The 22,174-nt window shown below is 37.1% G+C and overlaps 1 protein-coding gene and 1 long non-coding RNA gene across 4 annotated transcripts; one reads left to right on the forward strand and one right to left on the reverse strand.

Moving 5' to 3' along the window:
- Positions 1 to 9,904: 9,904 nt before the first annotated feature.
- c8hxorf65 (chromosome 8 CXorf65 homolog) lies at positions 9,905 to 20,268 on the reverse strand. 3 transcript variants are annotated; one of them, XR_001813323.3, is made up of 7 exons: positions 19,981 to 20,268; positions 17,859 to 17,961; positions 17,569 to 17,655; positions 16,329 to 16,445; positions 16,122 to 16,187; positions 13,575 to 13,712; positions 9,905 to 11,471 (listed from the first exon to the last, which is right to left on the reverse strand). XR_001813323.3 is itself a non-coding variant. In XM_017473531.3 (6 exons), the coding sequence occupies exons 2-6, from the start codon at positions 17,881 to 17,883 to the stop codon at positions 13,576 to 13,578; spliced, it is 432 nt and encodes a 143-aa protein (XP_017329020.1). In that variant the 5' UTR covers positions 17,884 to 17,961; positions 19,981 to 20,268; the 3' UTR covers positions 13,419 to 13,575. The 3 variants fall into 3 exon arrangements, 2 of the variants coding, with proteins under 2 accessions (XP_017329020.1, XP_017329021.1); XM_017473531.3 differs by lacking the exon at positions 9,905 to 11,471 and having other exon boundaries at positions 13,419 to 13,712; XM_017473532.3 differs by lacking the exons at positions 9,905 to 11,471; positions 16,329 to 16,445 and having other exon boundaries at positions 13,419 to 13,712.
- Positions 20,269 to 20,370: 102 nt separating this feature from the next.
- On the forward strand, positions 20,371 to 22,174 carry LOC108268506 (uncharacterized). Its single transcript, XR_001813326.3, has 3 exons — positions 20,371 to 20,537; positions 21,117 to 21,144; positions 21,576 to 22,174. It is a non-coding gene; the product is annotated as an uncharacterized LOC108268506 (long non-coding RNA).

Consider the following 22,174-nt stretch of genomic DNA (forward strand, 5'->3'; position numbering starts at 1 on the left):
GGTAAAAAGCATAGACTGACACAGACGGGGAAAGAGCAACCAATCAGAGCACCGGAGGGGCGGGCTCAAGATGAGGGGGCGTGTTAAGGACAAACGTCCAATCAGCAACCGCATGTACGCTTTTAGGTTACAGCTGTAAGAGATCTGAACCAATCATGTAGCGGGAAAGTATCTGCCTGTTAAATAGCTACCTTTCTTCAGCTTCTGGTGAAACTTGCAGACTTTAAATAAAAAAGAGAGGCGTTTTAAGACGTGTTACAAGAGTTATACGAGACTAAGACGTGATCCCCCGCCTCCATCATCATACAGTACACCTGTATTATAGTAGTAAAGATTTCTGTTTCTGTTTCGAACCTGCAATATTAGGAATACCCTACTGTGTGGCACACATTCATGTGCAATGGAATCTGATACTTCCAGGGAGTCATAATTCTGCACAATACTGGCGTAGGAGAGCAAAAGAAAAAAGGGGAAAAAACCTAACTTGTAATTAATCACTTTCTAAATCATCATCAACATTAAAATGATTTTTAATGTTACATTTGACACTTCACTGTATGGATATTTAATCTTTTACGGTCAAACGTTTTATCCTTTTCTATCTTTCCTAAATTTTTTGGTGGCATCCATTTACCTTTAACAGTTAAGAGCACATGAGATGTGGAAAAGGGGGCGGGGCTTCCAGGCATAGTCAGTTAATATTGGAGAGGTCATAACACCTGGACAAATCATTCTAGATTCATATATTGTGTGGCTCATTTCACATTTTTATTTGGGAGAAAACACTGCCATTTTGGCATATTTTTGAGTGATGACTCTTAATAATGTAGTCTGATGTTAAACTGATGAGCTTCTATGCAAAATGCATAAAGGTCTGGTAATATAATGGCAGTATGTGTCACTGGATGTCATGATAGTGTAAAAACATGTAGAGACAATTAAATCATTATATCACACAAGTCTAAGCTGCATAATTATGTCAATGTGCGGTCCTGTCAAAGATAGTAAGACAAACATGTTTGTCTGTTTGTAAAGTACAGAGGACAAAAGGTAGTTCCACGTTAAGACTAATAAGTTGTCAGGCTATAAACCTTGAGTGGGCCTCAAAGATATATCCCACACATATTATCCATTTACACCTGCTGCCTAACATGCTCTGTCCAGGAAAAGTGTTTTTAAAAGTGTCCAATTGACAGATGAGGGGAAAATCATGTTACAATGATTTGACCTAAACAAAGTATTGGGTACAGAAAGGACATTATCCAAATGGTCACTATTAGTTTTGCATTCATAAAGTTTTTAGCTTTAACAGATTCCTCACCTCATCCATACTTGCTCTCACCCACACATTCGAAGAAGCCAAAAGCCCTGTGGCACACCACAGCACAGATTGGTAACTTTAGTTTGAGAAATATTTATTTTCTCAGTTTATTCGCAGTCGGGGTCTTGATCCTAAACCCTGTGAAGCCCATGCATTAATAGAATACTTGCCAGGGGTCCGTTTCAGAATCACAGCAACACACACACAACAACTTTTTGTTATATAGTTAACTTTGGGTTTAGTTCGATCTAACTCTGGGTTTCCTGTTTCATGTATTGCTTTGTACAGAGATTCAATTCAATTCTATTCCAGATCTAAATTTTAAATGTATAAATTGATGCCTAATGAGCAAGCCAGAGGCGATGGTGGCAAGGAAAAACTCCCTGAGAAAATATCAAGAAACCTCAAGAGGATCCAGACTCAAAAGGGAACCCATTCTCATCTTGGTGACACTGGATAGTGAGATTGTAAATAATTTCCCTTCTATAACTGTATACTATATAGTCAAAAAATGCTATTGTGTAACCAGGACCCAATGAGCTTATGAGTACATGAATATGAGCATCCGAGTTATTTCCGAATTCATTATAGTTTTAACATGAAATCTATTTTGTTGACGTTATCAACTGTTCAATGATGTTCAATCAATGTGTACAGTAGCTCGAGAGAGAGAAAATCAGCGTCAGTACAGGATGGGTTACATTCAGGGCTGCAAATCATAAACAGCTCTTGGATAAATCAGCTGTCAGGAAAGTGAAGTTTGACATACCATTTCCAAATCTGAAAATGGATTTGTGAGCACTTTTAGAAGGTCACTTTGTCGGGGTCATTGTGAAGCCCTAACCAAGATGTTATGCTATCTGTTCTATTTGCGTGTTAGTGCAGGTGTGCCTCAGGGAATGAAAATGAGCATTAACCTGTCCAGCAAGTCGCTCAGAAAACACACCTTCTGCATCAAACACAGTTGAACAAACTTTCATTCTGTTTGATACATCAGGTTAATTTCCCATCAAGGCACACACAGAACAGCTAATATAATTAACCAGGGTTGCCAGGTTTCAGGAAAAATGTTTGTCCCAACTACATTTCAAAACCAAAAAAAGACCAAAGACAAAACATACAAAAGACCTAAATCTAGCTCAAAAAGTTGAAAAGGGGAGACACATTTTTATTCTTTTTCCTAGCCTTTGTATGTGAAACAAGGTCACCGTGGTGCACACACATTTCTGATGTAATTATATTATCTATTGCATAACCCCCTTTTCTTCTCCCAAGCGTCACAATAAATCTTAGAAATGTTCTAAATTCTATACATCATAGACATACTGTCAGCACTTACATTTGGCCTTTGTTTGCAGAAATGGATTAGCTTTACTTCTGGTTATTTTCTGTAAAACACAACATTTTTAAACTAGCCCCATTTGGTAGTCTTGCCTATAACTGTCCTTTCCACTGCTTCCTCTATATAGCCAACATGAGGCAGCATGACTTCTGCCTCATTGGGCCTCTATTAGCACTTGTTGGAGCTCCCAATTATGACCACTAGGTGCAATAATAACTCCATGGAGCTAAATGGAGACAGTTTATGATTGTGTAACTAGAAAGCAAATAATTGGAACTTTGGCTTATATCTGTCAAATAGTGACATTTTAAAAAATGTTGGTCATTCACAAGAGTTAATGAACATTTCATCGGGAATGTGAGTCGCACATGCGAGTTGTAAAAGTTTGGATACCTCGCTGAAAGATTATTCCTTGATGATACTAAAACATAATTTGGTGTCACACAGCAATCCAGGCAAGGGTATTTTTAGTGTGAAATGATGGACAAAGAAACTTAAAGTAAAAAAAAAAGATAGCGAGCTCTGACAGTCAATTTTATTTCAATTTTAAGTCATAGTGTAAAGCCCATCATCAAGCTATAGTGTTAATGCATTTTCACTTCAAATCAGTTATTTCTCATTTTACCAAAATGTATCTGAACCAGCTTGCAGCAATCTGAACAAATTTTCAGTCAGAGGCGCCACACAAAGTGTAAATAATCCCGACCAGCATTTATTGCTTTGTTTTCCATAATAGACAAAAAAAATAATAGAAAATAATCAAAATAGCTTAATGTTACTGTTAATTTTGGCACCACATTTTCTGATGATTGTACAGAGTACAGTAGAGCAGTGCATGACCGGCACTTTTTTTGTGCTTTCTCTGCTCTAACAGAGACTGGTCTGGCTCTTAACCAGCTATATCAAATTGAGGATAACAAACACAAACATACTTGGGACAGGGTACATTAGATTCAGGCATAAAAATGTACCCTCATTTTATGGTCTGCACTGAGAAAATGGGTATTCAGTCACTCTGGGAGAAAATAATCAATTGTAAGGTATGTACAAATATAATAATACACATATAAAATAATGAATTATATCAACTAATAATGAATGTGAACTTGATGTAACACCATCATGTCATTTGCGTTCCACCAACGTTAGCTATTAGCTTTCAATCCTTGTTAGAAATGTTATTATGGGAGACAGTTAGACTGCTATTTACATTATAATAGTATAGCACAGTTTCCCCTGGGTACTCCGGTTTCCTCCCCCAGTCCAAAGACATGCATGGTAGGCTGATCGGCATGTCCAAAGTGTCCGTGGTGTATGAATGAGGGTGTGTGTGAGTGTGTGTGTGATTGTGTGCCCTGCGATGGATTGGCACCCTGTCCAGGGTGTACCCCGCCTTGTGCCCGATGCTCCCTGGGATAGGCTCCAGGTTTCCCATGACCCTGAGAAGGATAAGCGGTATAGAAGATGGATGGATGGATAGTGTAGCACATTCTGAATTCACTAATAAAGAAATAATGACATCTTAACCCTTACATGCATAGTGTCTACAATTAGTCAATTTAAGGCTCTTTATATATATATATATATATATATATATATATATATATATATATATATATATATATATATATATGACTAAAACTTCTAACTGCAAAAAATGTTTGCTTTTGTGCCATATTCCGGTGAATGCCTTAGATTTTTTTTGCTTTTTATTTATTTTTATTTTATTTTTTTTGCTTGTTTGCTTGTTTGTTTAATGGGATTTTATTTTTGCATCTATTTACATCATGCAACAGTATTTTCTAAAATTGTGTCTTCAGCATCACATAATACCTTAAGGTTAAAAGTTTTGGACACTGGAAGATTACCTTTAAAAAAAAACATTTCTAGCATGCTGTTTTAGCCTTATTCATGGGCTGGGCAATCCATTTAATTTTAAACACTTGATATAATGACAGACTTGTCATATATCATGCAATTTTAAGGAAAAAATAAATAAATAAAAGAGAGGGTTAAAAAAAATTCTTGCCTCAGATTCCATTAGAGATAGGCAACAATATTTATCTGCAATTCAATCTCCCAACTGAGGCTTAAAAGTACTAGCACTGGGTAATGTACAGTATTTATGGAATACTATTGAATTATTGTTCAAAGCAGGACTCTGTTAGGAGGCCTGGGGCGCAGAAAGATAACTGATTCCTCTGGATTATTTTTCTTGGCTTTGGTCCTTAAGCAAACAGTACAAACCTTATAAGTAGTGAAGGAATATGCAACATACTGAGATTGAAATCTCCGAAGAAAATCATGATTTTAGAAATTGTCACTCAGTTGTAATAAAGATAAAGGATCTGACATGACTTAATAAGTTCTCTCACCCAGTATTATAAACTACAAAACTGCATACTAAACGTACACTGGCTGCTCCCCACAGAACTCTTACTACAGGCCTCTCTGGCCTTTCGTTATTTTCTGCTAACCCTGGACTAATTCTGTCATTTCACTGACCCTGAATGAATAGTGCCGTTGTTTAGGAAAATAACTTACTAACTGGGCTTCATTCAATTCTGCTTATTTAACTGGAGTTGTTTTTGTTTTCTCTAGACCAAGATCCTTGTGACATTCACTATACAATTGCACAATTATCAGACAGGCTCAATCACGGCATGTTTACTGTTTTATGCATGCAATGTTAAAGCGGCCAGCCTTATCATAGGAGGCTGTTTGTGAGTTCAGCATGGTGCCAATTATTCATTATCCTATGAGAGTATTATCGTCAATGCCATTTCATACTGCTGTTCCCCTCAGGCTTTATTTGTTATTGAAGTTGTTTATTCAGAAGTGGCATATTTTAAGGGTGGCCCAAGAATATGAACAAAAATAGTCCATAAATGGCCCAAGATTGTCATTGCTGCAATGTAATTAGGGTTAATTATGGCAGTAAGCTCACTGTCACTGGAACCACTCCCTAACTTTACAGTATATGCAGTCTATTTCACATTATGATAAGTGGAACCAAACAGCCAGATCAAAGGAAGTTTTATGAATTATTTTTATGAATAGTGTAGCATATATACCATACATAAAACCATAACAGACAAGATGTAAGGATATTTTGTTTTCCAAAAATCAGTCAATCAATTTTGCCCTTTATAAATTGATATGCAGGGCATATACTGTAGTTTCATCTTGTGCTTAGAGTTGAAGGTTCATTAAATGAACACAATTCACATAAGAGAAGAGCCACTGTGCCTCTGGAGGGTGGCGGATAGGGTGATGTAGTGTTTGTCCAACACACAAAAAGGGAAGAACTGTAATCAGAAGCAAAATGGTTGCAAGCCTCATCCCCTCTCCGTGCCACAGAACAAGTAAGCGATTCAGCAACATCCCTGCAATGGGCCTCTTAACAGTGCTAGTTACTGAATTATAAGTACTCAGAGGTGAACAGGGCCTGTGCTCAGAATTCTGCTCTCTCACACCCACACTGTGCATGGACTCAGTTCCACAGGGAGAGGGCACTTGTGTCTCCGTCCTCTTCAGTAAATAAAGCACTCTTTAACAGACAGGCATTATAAACACACACACACACACACACACACACACACACACACACACACACACACACACACACACACACTCAGTTTTCATATTCTATAGGACTCAGTTTTTAGGAACCAGTAATGACAAAAAAAGGAAGTAAAGCTCGAAATAAGGCAGATTAAAAATAGACAGGCTTCTCAGGAAAACTGTATAAACCTTCGAATCTTAACATTTCACACTTTAATACAACTTAAATTTCAAATGACATTTACAATCATTTGAATCATTTATGTTTTAAGAAAGGAATAAAACATGACAATGGATGTATATTTAAATAATCTATGGTGGTGTGATGTGTCAAAATAAGGACCAGTTTATTTTTCATATAACAGCACACCCCAAAGATTTATACAACAGCAATTTGCCAGATTTTACATTTATGGCATTTGGCAGACGTCCTTATCCAGAACAACTTACATTTATCTCATTTATACAACTGAGCAGTTGAGAGTTAAGGACCTTGTTCAAAGGCCCAGCAGTGGCAGCTTTGTGGTTCTGGGATTTGAACTTACGACTTTCAAACCAGAAAACCAATGTCTTAATCACTGAGCTGCTACCACCACCAACAATCACAAATTGTAATATATTAATGAACAACATTCCATGATGTTTAACAGTTTTATAGTTACATTTACTGTTGTTAAAGTACACAATACAAGTTAGTTTCTACTCCATTATGTGTGTAACATCTGGTGGTGGTGCACTTTTTTCCACACTATCGTGTGGTTTAATGTTGTGGAACAGCCATGAAACAAGTTAGATCCCAATATAACATACAGTCATGGGACATAGACTGTATAGCCTCCTTCAGTTCTATGTTTTCAGGGCCTGTAACAATAACTATAACAGGGCCTATAACAAATAACAATTGTGTGGTCCTCACCAACTTCTTTAAACAAACAAATAAGAATTACATGCTATAATTCAGCAACCTGTAGAACCATCTTCAGTGACAATAACTTTTTCTATAGGAGTTTCAGTCTCTCACATCGTTTTGGAGAAATTTTGGCCCACTCTTGTTCACAACATTGCTTCAGTTAATTTATGTTTGAGGAAATTCATTTATGAACAGCTCTCTTAAGATCCCACCACAGTATCTCACTGGGGTTGAGGTCTGGATTTTCTTCTTTAGTCATTCAGATGTCGGTTTGCTGGTGTGCATGGGATCATTGTCCTGGTGCATGACCCAATTTCAGCCCAGCTTAAGCTGCTGGACAGATGGCCTCAATTTGTCTCAAGATTATTCTGGTATAAAGTAGAGTTCATTGTTGTCTCAATATGACTGCAAGTTTCCTAAGTCGTATGGTTGCAAAACTAGCCCAAATCATCACCCTTCCATCACCATGCTTCACAGTTGGTATGGGGAGTTTGTGGTGATATGCTGTGTCCAAAGGATATCGTTCCAGAACTTTTGTGGTTTGTTCAGATGCAATTTGGCAAACCTAAGTCATGTTCCATAGTCTTTTTGGAGAAAAGGGGCTTTTTCCTAGCGATCCCTCCCATGAAAGCAATACTTATTCAGTTTTTTTCTGATTGTGCTATCACAAACAAACATTTAATGTGGTTCCACTGGCCTGCAGGTCAGTCACATGATGTTACCCTTTGTTTTTCTTGTTTGTGTTTTTTTTACATCTCTGAGCATTAAGTGGTCTGGACTTAGAGAGAATTTGCTGTGACCCCCATTCCTCGGAAGATTGGCCAACTGTCTTAATGTTTTTTGTTGGCACCTGAAGTTATTTGTTTGTTTACAGTTCTTATTTAAGCCCAGATAAATAAAAATATAGGTGTTAAGGAGGGTGTACTTTCTTTTTCCTATGACTGTATATAAATTTTCTATAAAATGAACAGAATTATGCAAAGCTAAACACAAAAAAACATAAAACTATTTTTAACTCTAATATCATGAAAAAACCACTAGAAGGCAGCTACCATCAGCTGAAGTAAATGACGGTGCTAATGTAGAAATTCAGCCATTCATCTTCAGTAACCAGTGATCCAGAACGTATCCAAGGTACTCTGGGCGTGAGGTGGGAATACACCCTGGGTGTGATGTCAGTCCATCACTATGCACAAACACATTCACCCACTCCTTCACACCTAGTGGCACTTTAGTCTAACCAATTCACCAATGTTTATAAGAGGTTGAAGGAAAACAAGATAACCCACATGGACATGGGGGAAATACAGTGAGTGTGATGATATTACTATGTACAGTACTCAGAGTAGGATGTGGTAATGCTGGTCATTTTCAGAAATCAAACTAAAAAGCAGCTTCCTTATTCTAGTATATACCCCTTATTTAATGACTAATCATCAATGCATTTATGTATGTGTAGCAGAAGATTCAATAATACCATATTTTATGTCGTTATGGAAAAGATTTTGCAATGAAGTCTTTTTTGAATTTTCACTTCCTTCATAAAGAAAGAAGTTGTTGTTGCAGTCTAACCGCATCACCACCTGGTCACAGCAGTGCTACCTCAGCTTCCTGCTGATATCTTACAGAACATCTCAATCAGTACTTAATCCTTTACACTTTCCAAACTGCAGCCTTCAACATTTCATAAAAATAAACTACCTGTTTAAAAGATCAGAGGGGAAAAAAATTGTTCTACATGATCACCACGGGTGCAAAAGCCAAAAACTGCTTGCTGACATTTCAGTCACTGTTGCACAGCTGCATTCCACCCACATGTTGCAGAAATATGTCTGGAGCAGCAAAATTGCTCCCACACTCAGGACAGAGTTCTTACCGAAAATTACAACCACATTAATGACTGTAAGAAAGAAGACAGGCGACAGAAAATGGAAAGATAAGAGATCACCGATGTGTTGAGATTTCTAGAAGGCACTTTATCTGAAAGGCTGCTGCCTTCCTGAGATGTTATTTCCACATCTACTCATTCAGGCTGGCAGAATTAAGCAAATATGAAAACGAGCATAAATGTTGGCACAATGCCCTTGCCTACACCTTTCTAAATATAAATGTGTGCCTTGAGTGCTTCATCAATTCTGTCCCAGCTGAGTGAATCTTGGTAAAAAACAGGTATTCATATAAGCCAATCACAGCTGACTGTGTTGACATCATCATGACATGTCAAAGCAGGTCTGCTGGTGCTCAGAAGTAGAGTGAGATGGAGGATGGAGATAAACGGCCTAAATGTAAAACTAGAAATGTATTGCATTCGGAAAAACAAATTGGTGTTCACTTTCTCTATGACTTCAAAATTTCATCATCTCAAAACGAACAAATATCCAATATAAAATTATTCAAAGGACCCACATTGCAACTCATAAACTGCACTGCATGGTTATGTTCACATTGCCCAGCCTCAACAGGCAATAACTATCATGCTTTTTGGTTTTGTCTGCACATCCATCATATTTGTGATCCTGAGCCTCGACTTCCCCATCCGTCCTAATGTGGAACTACCTAATAATATTTCTTCATTGTCAATACCCAGCCATTTCAAATCCTTTATATTAATATCACTCACCATTACTAAAAAGATTATACAACCCCAATTCTGAAAAATGTGAAAATTCAATTCCCCCTGTACTATATTAAAAACACATTAACACATTATTGTGTTATGTTTTACTTTGTGAGTTTAATTTATTTTTGAAATTATACACTCATTTCAAATCTGATAACTGCAACACACTCCAAAAAAGTTGGGACAGTCGACTGTTTGCCACTGTGTAACAACACCTTTTCTCTTAATAACACTTATTAAGTGTTTGGGTGCTAAAGACCAAGTCGGTTAAGTTTCGCAAGCGGAATTTTCCCCATTCATCCATTATGCATTTCGTCAGCTGCACAACTGTATGGGGGCTTTGTTGCCTTATTTTGCACTTCATAATGCGCCACACATTCTCAATCGGAAACAGGTCAGGACTGTAGGCAGGCCATGCTAGCACCCGCACTCTCTGCTTCCATAAGCATGCGCTTCTAAGTGGCAGAATGTGGTTTGGCGTTGTCCTGCTCTAGATGGCAGCATATGTTGATCCAAAATGTGTACATATCTTTCTGCATTAATTATGTCCTTACAAATATGCAAGTTACCCATGCCATGAACACTGACACACCCCATACCATGACGGATGCTGGCTATTGGACCTGATGCTGATAACAGCTTGGACGGTCCTTTTCCTCTTTGGCCCGGAGAACACGACGGCTGTTTTGTCCAAGAACTATTTGAAATGTTGACTCATCAGACCACAAAACACGATTCCACTGAGAAGAAGTTGGCGGTGCTTCTGGACAGTGTTGATGTATGGCTTCTGCTTTGCATAGTAAAGCCTTAACTTGAATCTGTGGATGCAGTGGTGAGTGGTGTTGACTGACAAAGGTTTGCCAAAGTATTCCCGAGCCCATGTCAGGATATCATTACAGACTCATGACGGTTTTTAAGACAGTGATGTCTGAGGGATCAGAGATCACACGCATTCAGAAGTGGTTTTCAGCCTTGCCCTTTATGCACTGAGATTTGATTCCTTGAATCTTTTAACTGTATTGTGCACTGCAGAAGGTGAAATGCCTAAAATCCTACCGATTTGTGTTTGGGGAATGTTGTTCTCAAAGTGTTGGATTATTCGCTGACGCATCTGTTGGCAGATTGGCGAGCCTCAACCCATCCTTGCTCTTGAAGGACTAGGCCTTTTTTGGAGGCTCCTTATATACTATGATTAGACGATCGCCTCACCTGTTTCACATCACCTTCTTATTTCAACTTGTCACATCGCTAGTAGTCCTAAATTGCCCCTGTCCCAACTTTGTTGGAACATGTTGCATGCATCAATTTCAAAATAAATGTTTATCTTCAAAAAACTATGCAGTTGACTATGTAATACATCAAATACTTTTTCTTTATACATTTTTGGTTTAAATACAAGTCAAAATACATTTAAAAATCACTCCTCTTTGTTTTTATTAGCATTTTCTATACTGTCCCAACCTTTTCAGAATTGGGGTTGTACTACTGAACTGGACTGAACTTTATATTAAGTTTTGGCTTAACCTCCATGTAGATCACTCCATCTTGCATAGATGGAGTGACACCAAACTCTTTTACAATATATTGTGAACTGTAATTCCTCCATGATATGTACAATGCATTCTTCTCACATTCTGAAGATGCTGTTCATCGTCATCCCTTAAGTTTCAGAACCAAATACTGAGGCTGGAACTCAAGTTCATATGTCATCTTACTGCATAAAAAAGGAGAGAAGGATTTATAAGTCATTTCTTTTTTAAATAAGTAATGTATACAGTGCTCTGCCTATGTATTCACAGCCCTTACATCTTTCCACATTTATGTGAAGCTGGAAGCGGACAAGTATTTCAGTGTGAATTTTGTATATTTGAATTATAGACATGTCACAAAATTCATGGCATAAAACACATATGGCATGATTTATAGACATGTCACATGTCATAAAATTAATTTTTATCTACGGTGTGTTTGATATATTTTCCTTTGTTTTCAACTTGCTAGCGGTAAGATGTCAGACTGAAAAACTTCAAACAGCTACATACAAATGCCAAAGATTCAAATATTAGAAATACAGATTTTATGTCAAAGGTGTCTCATTCAGTATTCCCAGGGAAAAGTGGTCAAGAATTTCACCACAGTCTTCTGCCATGCTCACACCATAAATACAAAGTGAAGAGATTTGATAATCTGTTGAGAAAAAAAAAAAAAAAGTGCCTCTAAAGCTTTTATGTTCTTCTCAAATACCAAATTTTCAGTAATGATGTTTAACACTTAGTACTACATATGCCTAGCTATTTAAGCTATGCTAATGTTAGCTTGCTAGCAACAGTTAGCAACTAACAGCTTAAGTTATAGAGTGTTCCTGAGAGCCTGGTGCAATTTTATCATTCATTTAAAATGCATCAAGTAAGATTTGGCCAACATTCCCAGGAGTAGCCCAGGAGTGTCAAACTCAGGCCTGGGGTGGGGGGGACACACACGACCCTACAGAGATTTGTGTTCTCTTCCAATAGCAAATTTAGCCCATAAATGTCTTGGGAATTGTCTGATGAGTATAATCAGATATGTTAAATGAGGTAGAAAGCGGAACTCTACCATGACTGGAGTTTAGGCTGTTAGCTGCAAAAATTGCCAGCAAACTAACATTAGTGTAACCTAACTAGCTAGAACATTACTTAATAGTTACACTGGGCATATACTAAATATTGAGTGCTTAATATCACTGTAGAAAAGTAGCTATTTGAGAAGAATCTAAAAGCTTTTGATGCACTTACCTCATTCCAGTTCATCTTTCTGTTTTTATTCCCCCTACCAAATCTTACCTAACCTTACCTTTGATTTGAGTTGTGGGTGATTGCTGACTTTGACCTGTCTGAAACATCTACTTTTCCCTGCGAATCCTGGACCTAATTTACATAAAATCTGTATTTTTGACATTTGAATTTTGGGGATTTCTATTTAAGTACGACTTGTTAAAATCTGTACTCTTACCCCTAGCAAGTTCAAAACAAATGAAAAACATAGCTAAATTCAAGGGGTCATGGTGGCTTAGTGGTTATGTTTGCCTCAGACCTCCAGGGTTGTGTTCGATCCCCGCCTCTGCCCTGTGTGTGCACTGAAGTTGCATGTTTTCTCTGTACTTCAGGGTTTTTTCCCTCCAGGTTCCTCCCCTAGTCCAAAGACATGCTTTGTAGGCCGATTGGCCTTTCCAATTTGTCTGTAGTGTGTGACTGTGTGCGAGTGTGCCCTGTGATGGGTTGACACCCTGTCCAGTGTCCCGAGCTCTCTGGGATAGGCTCCAGGCTCCATGTGACCCTGTGTAGGATAAGCAGTATGGAAGATGGATGGATGTCTATAATTCAGATATACAAAATTCACATTCAAATACTTTTGTCAGCTTCCAAGTTCCATACATTTTGTAGTATCATAATCAGAAACAGAAAGATCCACACGAAATGGCCCATTATATTGTAGTAAGTGGAAAATGTATATAGTTTTCAAAATTCTTTGAAAATAAAAAGTGTAAAAGTTGGGATTTTCACCCCTGTTTGTATGAACAGTGGTGCAACCACTTTCCAGCAACTATGAACATACCACAGAGTGACCACCATTAAATCCATGATTTTAAAAAATGGAAAGAAATCGCACAACCGCGACAGGGTAAGGAGACCTTTAGTCAGTGAAGCAACCATTTTAATCTTTATCTGAGCCATTTATGTGTAAACATTTTCGATGGGAATTTTGATCAAACAGATGATGTAAAGGATGCTCTGAGGTAGGAATGTAATAAACTATGACCAAAAAAAACCCCCAACACCTCATTTGCTTGCTGGATTATGAAGTCTGACAGGCTGTTTCTGAGCCGGAGTCTGTACTGCCGTTTTACGGCCCCCCAAAGCATGCAGGTTCTTACGACGAGTCTGCTCAAGACTGACTACCCCACTCTGTAGCACTCCTGAAAGAAGGACAAAAAAAATCACCTCTTCAAACATAATAAAAAATTTAAGTTGCAAGCAACGTTTAAAGGGGCCAAGCACCAATGGTGCAGCAAGTGCAATGTGGAGCCTGAAGAACATGAAGAGGAGAACATGAATGAATAAAATATAGGTTTAGAAGCACAGCTGAGAATAAAATTGAACAGGAAATGAACAGAACAGAGGCATGTATTTGCATGGCAAGACGCTGAGAGATAACTGCAATGCTGAGCCACAAAAGAAAGGAACAGAAAGACAAAATGTTACACAAACATTAAGAACTTGTACCACACAGGAATCAAATTCAGGACCTTTAGAATTAATGCTTGTCATTTATCACAGTGCACACACTGTAATGCCTCAAAAAGAAACCTAATTTTGGACAATATTTTCAAAAGTTAAATTTTTACAAAAAAAATTAAATCTCTAGAATACTACGTGGTGCTCTGTTCAAATTTGTCCTGTACCTACAGGACATGCTATGAATGATCCCTACCAAATTTTGTGCCAATATGTCAAATATTTTAAAAGATATTACAATATATGTCAAATTTCAAAACGGCGTACAGGCGGTTTGTCCGATCCTGGAAAAATTGGTGTCCACGGATTTGCCATGAACCAATGAATCCGTAGACATCAAGATCACAATTTTCTGCCAAAGTATGAAAAAAGAATAATTTTACAAATCTCATGACCTATAGGTAGCACTGTTGTCAAATTTGGCATGGACCCTTGGATCATGGTGCTAATGAAGATGCATTATGATTGATCAAAGTCTGGCCGAGATACAGCCTCTGATCCAATTTTGGGTCAACATTGTTAAATTTGCGACATCATAACTTTTGAACAGTTATGAATATCAGAGTTATGTTCAGCCATTTTTGTGCAGCTCTGCTCCCTGATCATCTGAGTCAATTTTGGTAAGAATTGGACAAAATTTGAACGAGGAGTCGTGAAAAAACTTAATACTGTAGATTTCATAATGGTGACTTTTTTAATGTGTGGAGTCTTACTGTAAGATATGGCTTGTGATCAGCATGAGGAGAGTAATCTGATGAACAACAGATGAACAATTATAACCATTTGGAACGTGAATGTTTGAACTACTTGTGGTGCTATAGAGTTGGTCCTAGAGAGACCATAGTTGGTCCAGATACTATTCATGATCATATCTATGAGTGTGCCAAATTTCATCCTTTTCCTACTTACGGTTCATAGGGCCACCATAGACTCCCAGTGGGGAAGAAAAAGGAGAAGAAGAAGAAAAAGAAACTAACGGATACAATAAGTGCCTACGCACCTTCGGTGCTTGGTCCCTAAGTACTGGATACAATAGGTGCCTACACACCTTCAGTGCTTGACCCCTAAATATACGCTCACTAGCCACTTTATTAGAAAGACCTGCTCATTCATGTAACTATCCAGACTGCCAATCACGTGGCAGCAGTACAATGCATAAAACCTTGAAGATATCAGAGCAACAGAAATGGGGAAAATATCATTTCAGTGACTTTGATCATGGCATGGTTGTGGTTAGTTTGAGCATTTCAGAAACCATTGATCTTCTGGGATCTTCCTGTACAACAGTCTCCAGAGTTTATGCAGTATGATGCATGAAAAAAATATCCAGTGAGTGGCAGTTCTGCAGGTGGAAACACGTTGTAGTTACGAGGAGTCAAAGGAGAATGGCCAGACTGGTTCAAGCTGAGAGGAAAGCTACAGAATCTCAAATAAGTACTCTTTTCAACCGTGGTGAGCCGAAAAGCATCTCATCGTCACACCAAACCTTGAGGTGGATGGGCTACAAAAGAAGATTGCCACTTCAGGTTCCTTCCACTCCTGTCAGTCAAGAATCTGTGAATCTCGATTTCTGCTGTGACAGGCAGATGTTAGGGTCAGAATTTGGTATCAATTGAGGGAGCCAACCTGCCTTATGTCAACATTTCAGGCTGGTGGTGGTGATGTACATATTTTCTAACCATCTTATAATGGCTACTTCCAGCCTGGTAATGTATCATGTCACAAAGCACAAGTCATCTCAAACAAGCTCTATGGATTTGACAATGAGTTCAGTGTACTTCAGTGGCCTCCACTGTCACCAGATCACCACTGGGATGCTATTCAGAGCATGAATGTCCAACCGATAAGATCTGCAGCAATTGCAGCAATGCAATCATGTCAACATGGTCCAGAATCTCAAAGGAATGTTTCCAACACCTTGTGGAATCCATGCCACAAACATTTGAGGCTGTTTTGAGAGCAAATGGGGCTCCTACCCACTATTAGGTATGTGTTTCTAATAAAGTGGCCTGTAAGTGTAAATACTTTATTATTAATGCATCTGTACAATCAATTTCAGAAAATGCATCTAACTCTCTGTGATACATTACCCTGTAGTACCGAGTCCAGATTTGCCACATGTGGGGTGATGGAGACGTATGCTCCTTCAGAACTACCTGAAATAAAGAGAAAATGCAAAATGAGTGATTCCCCCCCCCCCTTTTCCATTTTTACATCGAGCACAGTGTGCTTCTTTTTTTTTTAATGATGACCTTTCTCTCTCATTGAAAATGAATTCCTCAGAAATAAGAACTTACGGTTGATGGTGCATATTATATATGTTTTGCGAGGGGTTAATATTTGACTCGCATAACCCTGGCGGTGTCCAGACAGGGAGAGCAGTGCTCCCCTTTCATCGCAAAGATCCACTAAATCTAACACACACACACACACACACACGCTCAATTATACCAGAAAACATTTCAGAGATATTGTATAAAGCCAGTGTCTCTTTGCACCTTCCATTAGGCAGAGCATGAAACACATAACATTAATGACATGAGTGCTACATTAATTCTGGGTGAGCCACAGGTGTAAGTAGACACCAGCCAGTCTGAGTTAAGAGCGGGCCTGAAATATTTACATCAAGGTCAGCTGTGAAGATCAGACTCATTACACATTTCTTCCTTTCAAGATCATTTAATATAACCAAGAATAATTTGTGGACAGGCATGTGTTGGGGAAATGTTGCTATTACATCATATTCCTGTAATCGCTGCCTTTTGTTTTAATAATTCTGCTAGGGTTCCTTTCAAAATTACAATATATGCATAAGGTTATAGGAAACCACCTGCTGTAGCTATTGTTACATAATAAGAATATGTGAAACTTGTATACACCTTTTCTATACAATTATGAATATTCATTATTTTGTAACGTGTAAGGAACTGGTTTATTGTTTACACCCCACCACAAAGAGGAACACCTCTCAATGACTATATGTACATGCACATCAATATTCTGATATTAATCTAATTAGTATTGAGTCACGTAACACATAGCAGTCTGATTGCCCGGTTCAAATTAAGACAATATTCTGATTCCCCAAATTCTGATTCTCACCCCTGGAATATGCCGGTTTTAATCTGAAATTTGTTGCATGTAAACACCTTATTCAGAAAATCCATGGAAGGAGATATATGCGCATGCTCAGTCCGCAAGGAATTGTAGGTTCTAACCGATACTTATCTGTAGGCTAGGTATTTAGGAACGGTAACTTAGGCATACTTACAATCGTGTCTACAGGAATATTCCAAAGCCTGTACGCATATAAACATCGTATTCAGAATATGGCTGCAACCTGAATATAGACCTTAAACGGAATTTGATGTACACGTAAACATAATGAGTGATAACTCACTACTGCTATACTGCTGAAGTGTGTTCACTCTGCAGAGAAAACGAGAACTTTTCTCCATTTTAACTGAATGATGCCCTGCTGCATCTTATTTAGTGAATAGAGGAAATTCCCCAACAGCATGTTGTGAATGTGTATACCTGTATCAGTGAGTTTTAGCTTGGATCTCACATATTGCAGCAGGCAAATGATGGAGCAATTGGTGTTGACCAAAAACTGCTCGTTATCTAAACATAGATATTATACACATATTATTATAAATTATAAACATAGATAGATAGATATTTAAATCAATATTTGAGTACTTGACTATACCAACCCAAAAAACAAAAACAAAAAACAAGTGATAGGGAATAAAGAATTATATATCAAATTTGTATTCCATATTAGTACATTTCTATAGAGATAAAGAAGATCATACATGACCTACCCCCATGTTTTATATAAACAAACATTACAGTAATGTTCAGTAAAAAGCTGGCACACGATGCCCGGAGGCCAGTTTGTCTTTGTTGTGGACCGTAACAGTGACACTGTGGGGCAGAATGATGTCATTTAGCATGTGTGTCATGGCAAAGCAACATTTAAAGGGCCTATGTTATCATTTCTGTTTAGGAAACACGTCACATGATTTGTACTCTATGCCTGGAATTTTAAATAGTTGTACAAAGTGCGTTTTTTTCTGTCTCTCCATCCCTCTGATGGTTTTCCTTGACACCACCTATTAGTAGTTAATATGTATAAAGACAACCCCAACATTATTTAAGATTCATTATACTCTCAATTCTGATTAGTCGGAAGGTGTTGATTAATTTTCTATAACAGAGACTCTGACAGTAGTGCCGTTATATATTAATGCACTCAATCTTATCCATCATTGCTCCTTTACTAACAGTTAATTGACAGGGACTTGCAGATGCTCCACATAATCCAAGACTAATAAACAGATTTTAAAAAGCTGTTATTTAATGAAGAAAAAAAGCATATAATCTTTGATATGTAGAAGACTTCTGTAAGAAGACTTTTATTTACCATTTATGTAAGGGGTCTCCAGGGTTAGCACTTTAACTATCACTATGTTTTCTGTCACAGGAAAGTCTTCAAGACAGAGCAATTTCTACTTTCTTGGTAACATGACAAGCTGCATTTAAAAAAAAATTACTTCATAAAGAGCAACAAAAAAGAGAGAGAGAGGTAGGTGAGTGAACGACTGTTTATAGCTGCTATAAAGCAAGTGATATCAGGCAATAACTTGCTTCATAGACGGTCCACAAAAATTAAGTGTAAAAAATTTGAAATGTCTTTCTTTTAGTAATAAATATTTTTAATTGTTTTGGCAAATTGCTGTGGTATGAGAGGAATAGAGCATTTCAGGAATTGCTGTTATAGGAGAATAATCAACGATGGGGTGGTGTGAAAAGAGTGCATCACTAGATGTTACTTATAATGGAGTAGGCAACCTAATTAGGAAGATTTCATACAGTTTGGACGCTGATTAACGCCGTGAGACAATTTTGAACGGCCTGTTTAAAAAAGGAAAGTATTTTTTTTACCACACAGCTGAAAAAACAGCAGAGGTAGTAATGTAGTCTGCTGTAATATTACAACAATAGTACATTGTTTCTCTAATCCTTATAGTCTCAACCAAAACCTACCTCAAAAAATAAATAAAAAGGAAACAAAATGTAAATATATAGCCTCTTTGTCCTAGGTACTATGCTTTGAGACACTCAAAAGGTCTTAAAATAAATAATTATTAATGTAACCAAAGTATTTTAACAAAGTATTTAAAAGAGAATGTGGTGAAGTATGCTTTCTCTCTGGTAAACATTTGTCTTTATAAAAGCAGGTCAAATGCAGATCATGTTATTAAACTTGGTGTTGCTGGAGTATGCAGATTTAATTTTGCATAAAGAAATTCCACAAGGTCGTGTCCACGGTATACTAACCATGATGTTGGGCAAGCTATTACACTATTAATCATATACACACATACACAGGAACACATTTTATGGCAGACAGGCATCTACATCTGTGAGTTTTATTTGGTTTACTGTACGTGTTTGATGTCTGTAATGCTCTAGTGGGTTGATGCCGTGTTTCCTCCAAATAGTAAACATTTTTGTAACCCTTTTGGTCACACCACACACAATAAACTTACAGTTCTGTCTTCTGTCCTTTTGTGTAATTTGTACTTGGTTGCGCAGTGTGTATTTCTACTTTTTACTGTCGCACTTGTGTCTTATTTTTTGCAGCAAAACTCAGCAGCCTTCATTGTGCTTTTTTTGTCTGAAAAGTGGTCTCTTACGTAATACGTTGCTTTCTTTACTGCCATACAAACATTTTTCGGTAACATTTCAAATTTTGTGTTAGAAAACCAATATTTGGGAATCTAAATGGTCATAAAATAAGTCATAAAATATCAAATCTATAACAAAGTTTGTACTAAAAAAAAAGGGTGCCTAAAACTTTTGCACAGTACTGTATATTATATATTATATAAATTCATTTTTTCAAAATGACATTAACAGTCTTGATAATGTATTACTTACATAGATGTATTTGAAAGCCCTGAAAGATGGATTAAAATGCTTAAAAATAAGAAAAGATGTTAATAATATCAAAGGTCTATGCTAGAATCAAAACATGCAATGTTTGTAAATTACATCATGGTAACCATAGCAACAGAATTCCCTATAGCTCACGTAGTAAAGCTCAGAGTTTTACAGAAGCAGCACACACCCTGCACAATAAACCCTAATGTTGTCTTTACTTAAACAATCAAGTCATCTTGACTAAATATTACTTAAGATTTTGCATTTTGGACTCATAACTCAAAATATAAGTTAGTTTAACTTATTTACCTACAAAATACATAAACTTAAGATTTCAAGTGTTATGAACTCAAAATCATGATTCATACCTCACGCTGGTCTTCCTTCGATGTGATTGGCCATGCAAGGAGTTCTGCCTGGCAACAAGAGAACTAATGCACTGATTGGTAGATAATTACAAAAGGCGGTCCTCTTCGTCTGGTCTGTTGTTTGCTGCTGAGACCGGTTTCAGTGTAAAGTTAATTAACGGGGTTTTTCACCGTGTGCCATTTTAAGTAAGTAAACTTATTATGTTGATATAAACGTATTTTGTGTGATTTTTAATAGTGAAATATGTTTGTTAAATTCCTAATGCTACATTTTATAATATAGGACAATGCAGCCATAATTACAAATGTTTCGAACTTTGCTAACGTATAGCCATTAATTAACAATATTATTAATGATGGTTTTGTGATGGTAGGATAACTGAGATATCAAATGATTCTTCATGTGATTTTAAATATTTAATCATATTAGTTAATCATAGTTTAATCGTGTATTTCTGTGAGAAAGAATATGGCAGCTACTGCTGAGATCAGTAGTAATTTTCCCGGTCAAACTTTGCCAATGTCGCCATCAATTAACATTTTCATGATTTTCTGAAGGTATGATTGAGAAATAATCTTATTTCATATTTTGACTTTACTATACAGCATGTTTGTCACTTTTTAAAGCCAGAGACCTTTATTTGCTGGTTTAGGTGTATTTTGAATAACGTTGTTTAATTATAATTTTACTTCTAATGTAATTTTCTTTATGTTTTTGCTTTGACTTTGATAACGTTAATATTTGAAATTGTTTTTATATTACAGGTGATATAAGACAAGAACATGTGGAAATGTAAGCATTGCATTTTCAACTCTGAGGAAAGAGGGGAATTTCTCAAACATTATCGTTTAAAACATGGTGCCCGTACAAAACCTGTACTTTTTCCATGCCTACACCTTGACTGTCTTTGTACGTTCAACTCCATCAGTTATTTGAAAGTTCATCCAAGTTTTCAAATTAATAAACTTTATTTATACTGCATCCTTTTAAGAGTGTATAGCAAGTGCTTTGCAAGGAGCATGTATATTTGCATAAATTCGCATGTATACTTGTCAATATAATTTTGCTTTGTACTAAATTTGGTAGTATGTATCTCATAGTTTTTGTCAATACAATTGATTTGTGTGTTTGATAGATTTAGTGAGCATTCTGATAAACATGCATTGATGGTCAATCTTTGATGCATGATCACAATACTCTATTTATACCCGTTCCTTCACTAGGTGTCTGATCATCGCAACTCTATCCTTGATGTGCCAGTGGGGAGCTTACTCGAAGACACCAATCTTCAGCCCCCCAACTCCTTGCATTTGACTTCCTCTATAGGGATAATACTTGGAGGCCAAGTGGTGATGGACAAAATGCAGGATGTCTCATAAGCAATGTGTCTTCTCTTTGGTCTTATTTATGCGTTAGACCCAAATTCCCTCGCAAACACGTTTGATGTCAATGGGGCAGAACACCCTCAATCCTAAAGTACAGTCTTTGGCAAACCCACTTTTTGGTGAAGAAAAATGTTTAGGTCTCCTTGTTGCAGATTTTGAGTCAGCATTGTTAGATTTACATACTCAGAGCAATTTTTTTTAATTGATTAACTGGATTATCCATAAATGAAGGAGAAAAAGTATAATAGTATTTTAAATTGTTTAAGTGCACAGAGTTCTTCCACTGATGGAGTGCAGTAGTTAATGTGGGACATTGTTACCAAGTCTTCAGTGCTGTACAGTGTGGTCGTGACACATTTCCATTATAGTATAGTGTGTACTGTAATTTCATTAATTTTGTGAACATTGGTCAATAAAGACATTCAATATGCTATTCA

Source organism: Ictalurus punctatus, chromosome 8, assembly GCF_001660625.3.
Source record: "Ictalurus punctatus breed USDA103 chromosome 8, Coco_2.0, whole genome shotgun sequence".
NCBI classification, from domain to species: domain Eukaryota; kingdom Metazoa; phylum Chordata; class Actinopteri; order Siluriformes; family Ictaluridae; genus Ictalurus; species Ictalurus punctatus.

Bases quoted from the DNA above. Each gene is read 5' to 3' on its own strand.
- c8hxorf65 (XM_017473531.3), bottom strand. From the start codon at position 17,883: ATGTTTGTTTATATAAAACATGGGG. The intron at 16,188-16,328 runs GTAAGTTCTTAT...TCTTTATTTCAG, and splicing joins TATAATATGCACCATCAACC to GTAGTTCTGAAGGAGCATAC. The intron at 13,713-16,121 runs GTAATGTATCAC...TCCTTCTTTCAG, and splicing joins TCTGGACTCGGTACTACAGG to GAGTGCTACAGAGTGGGGTA.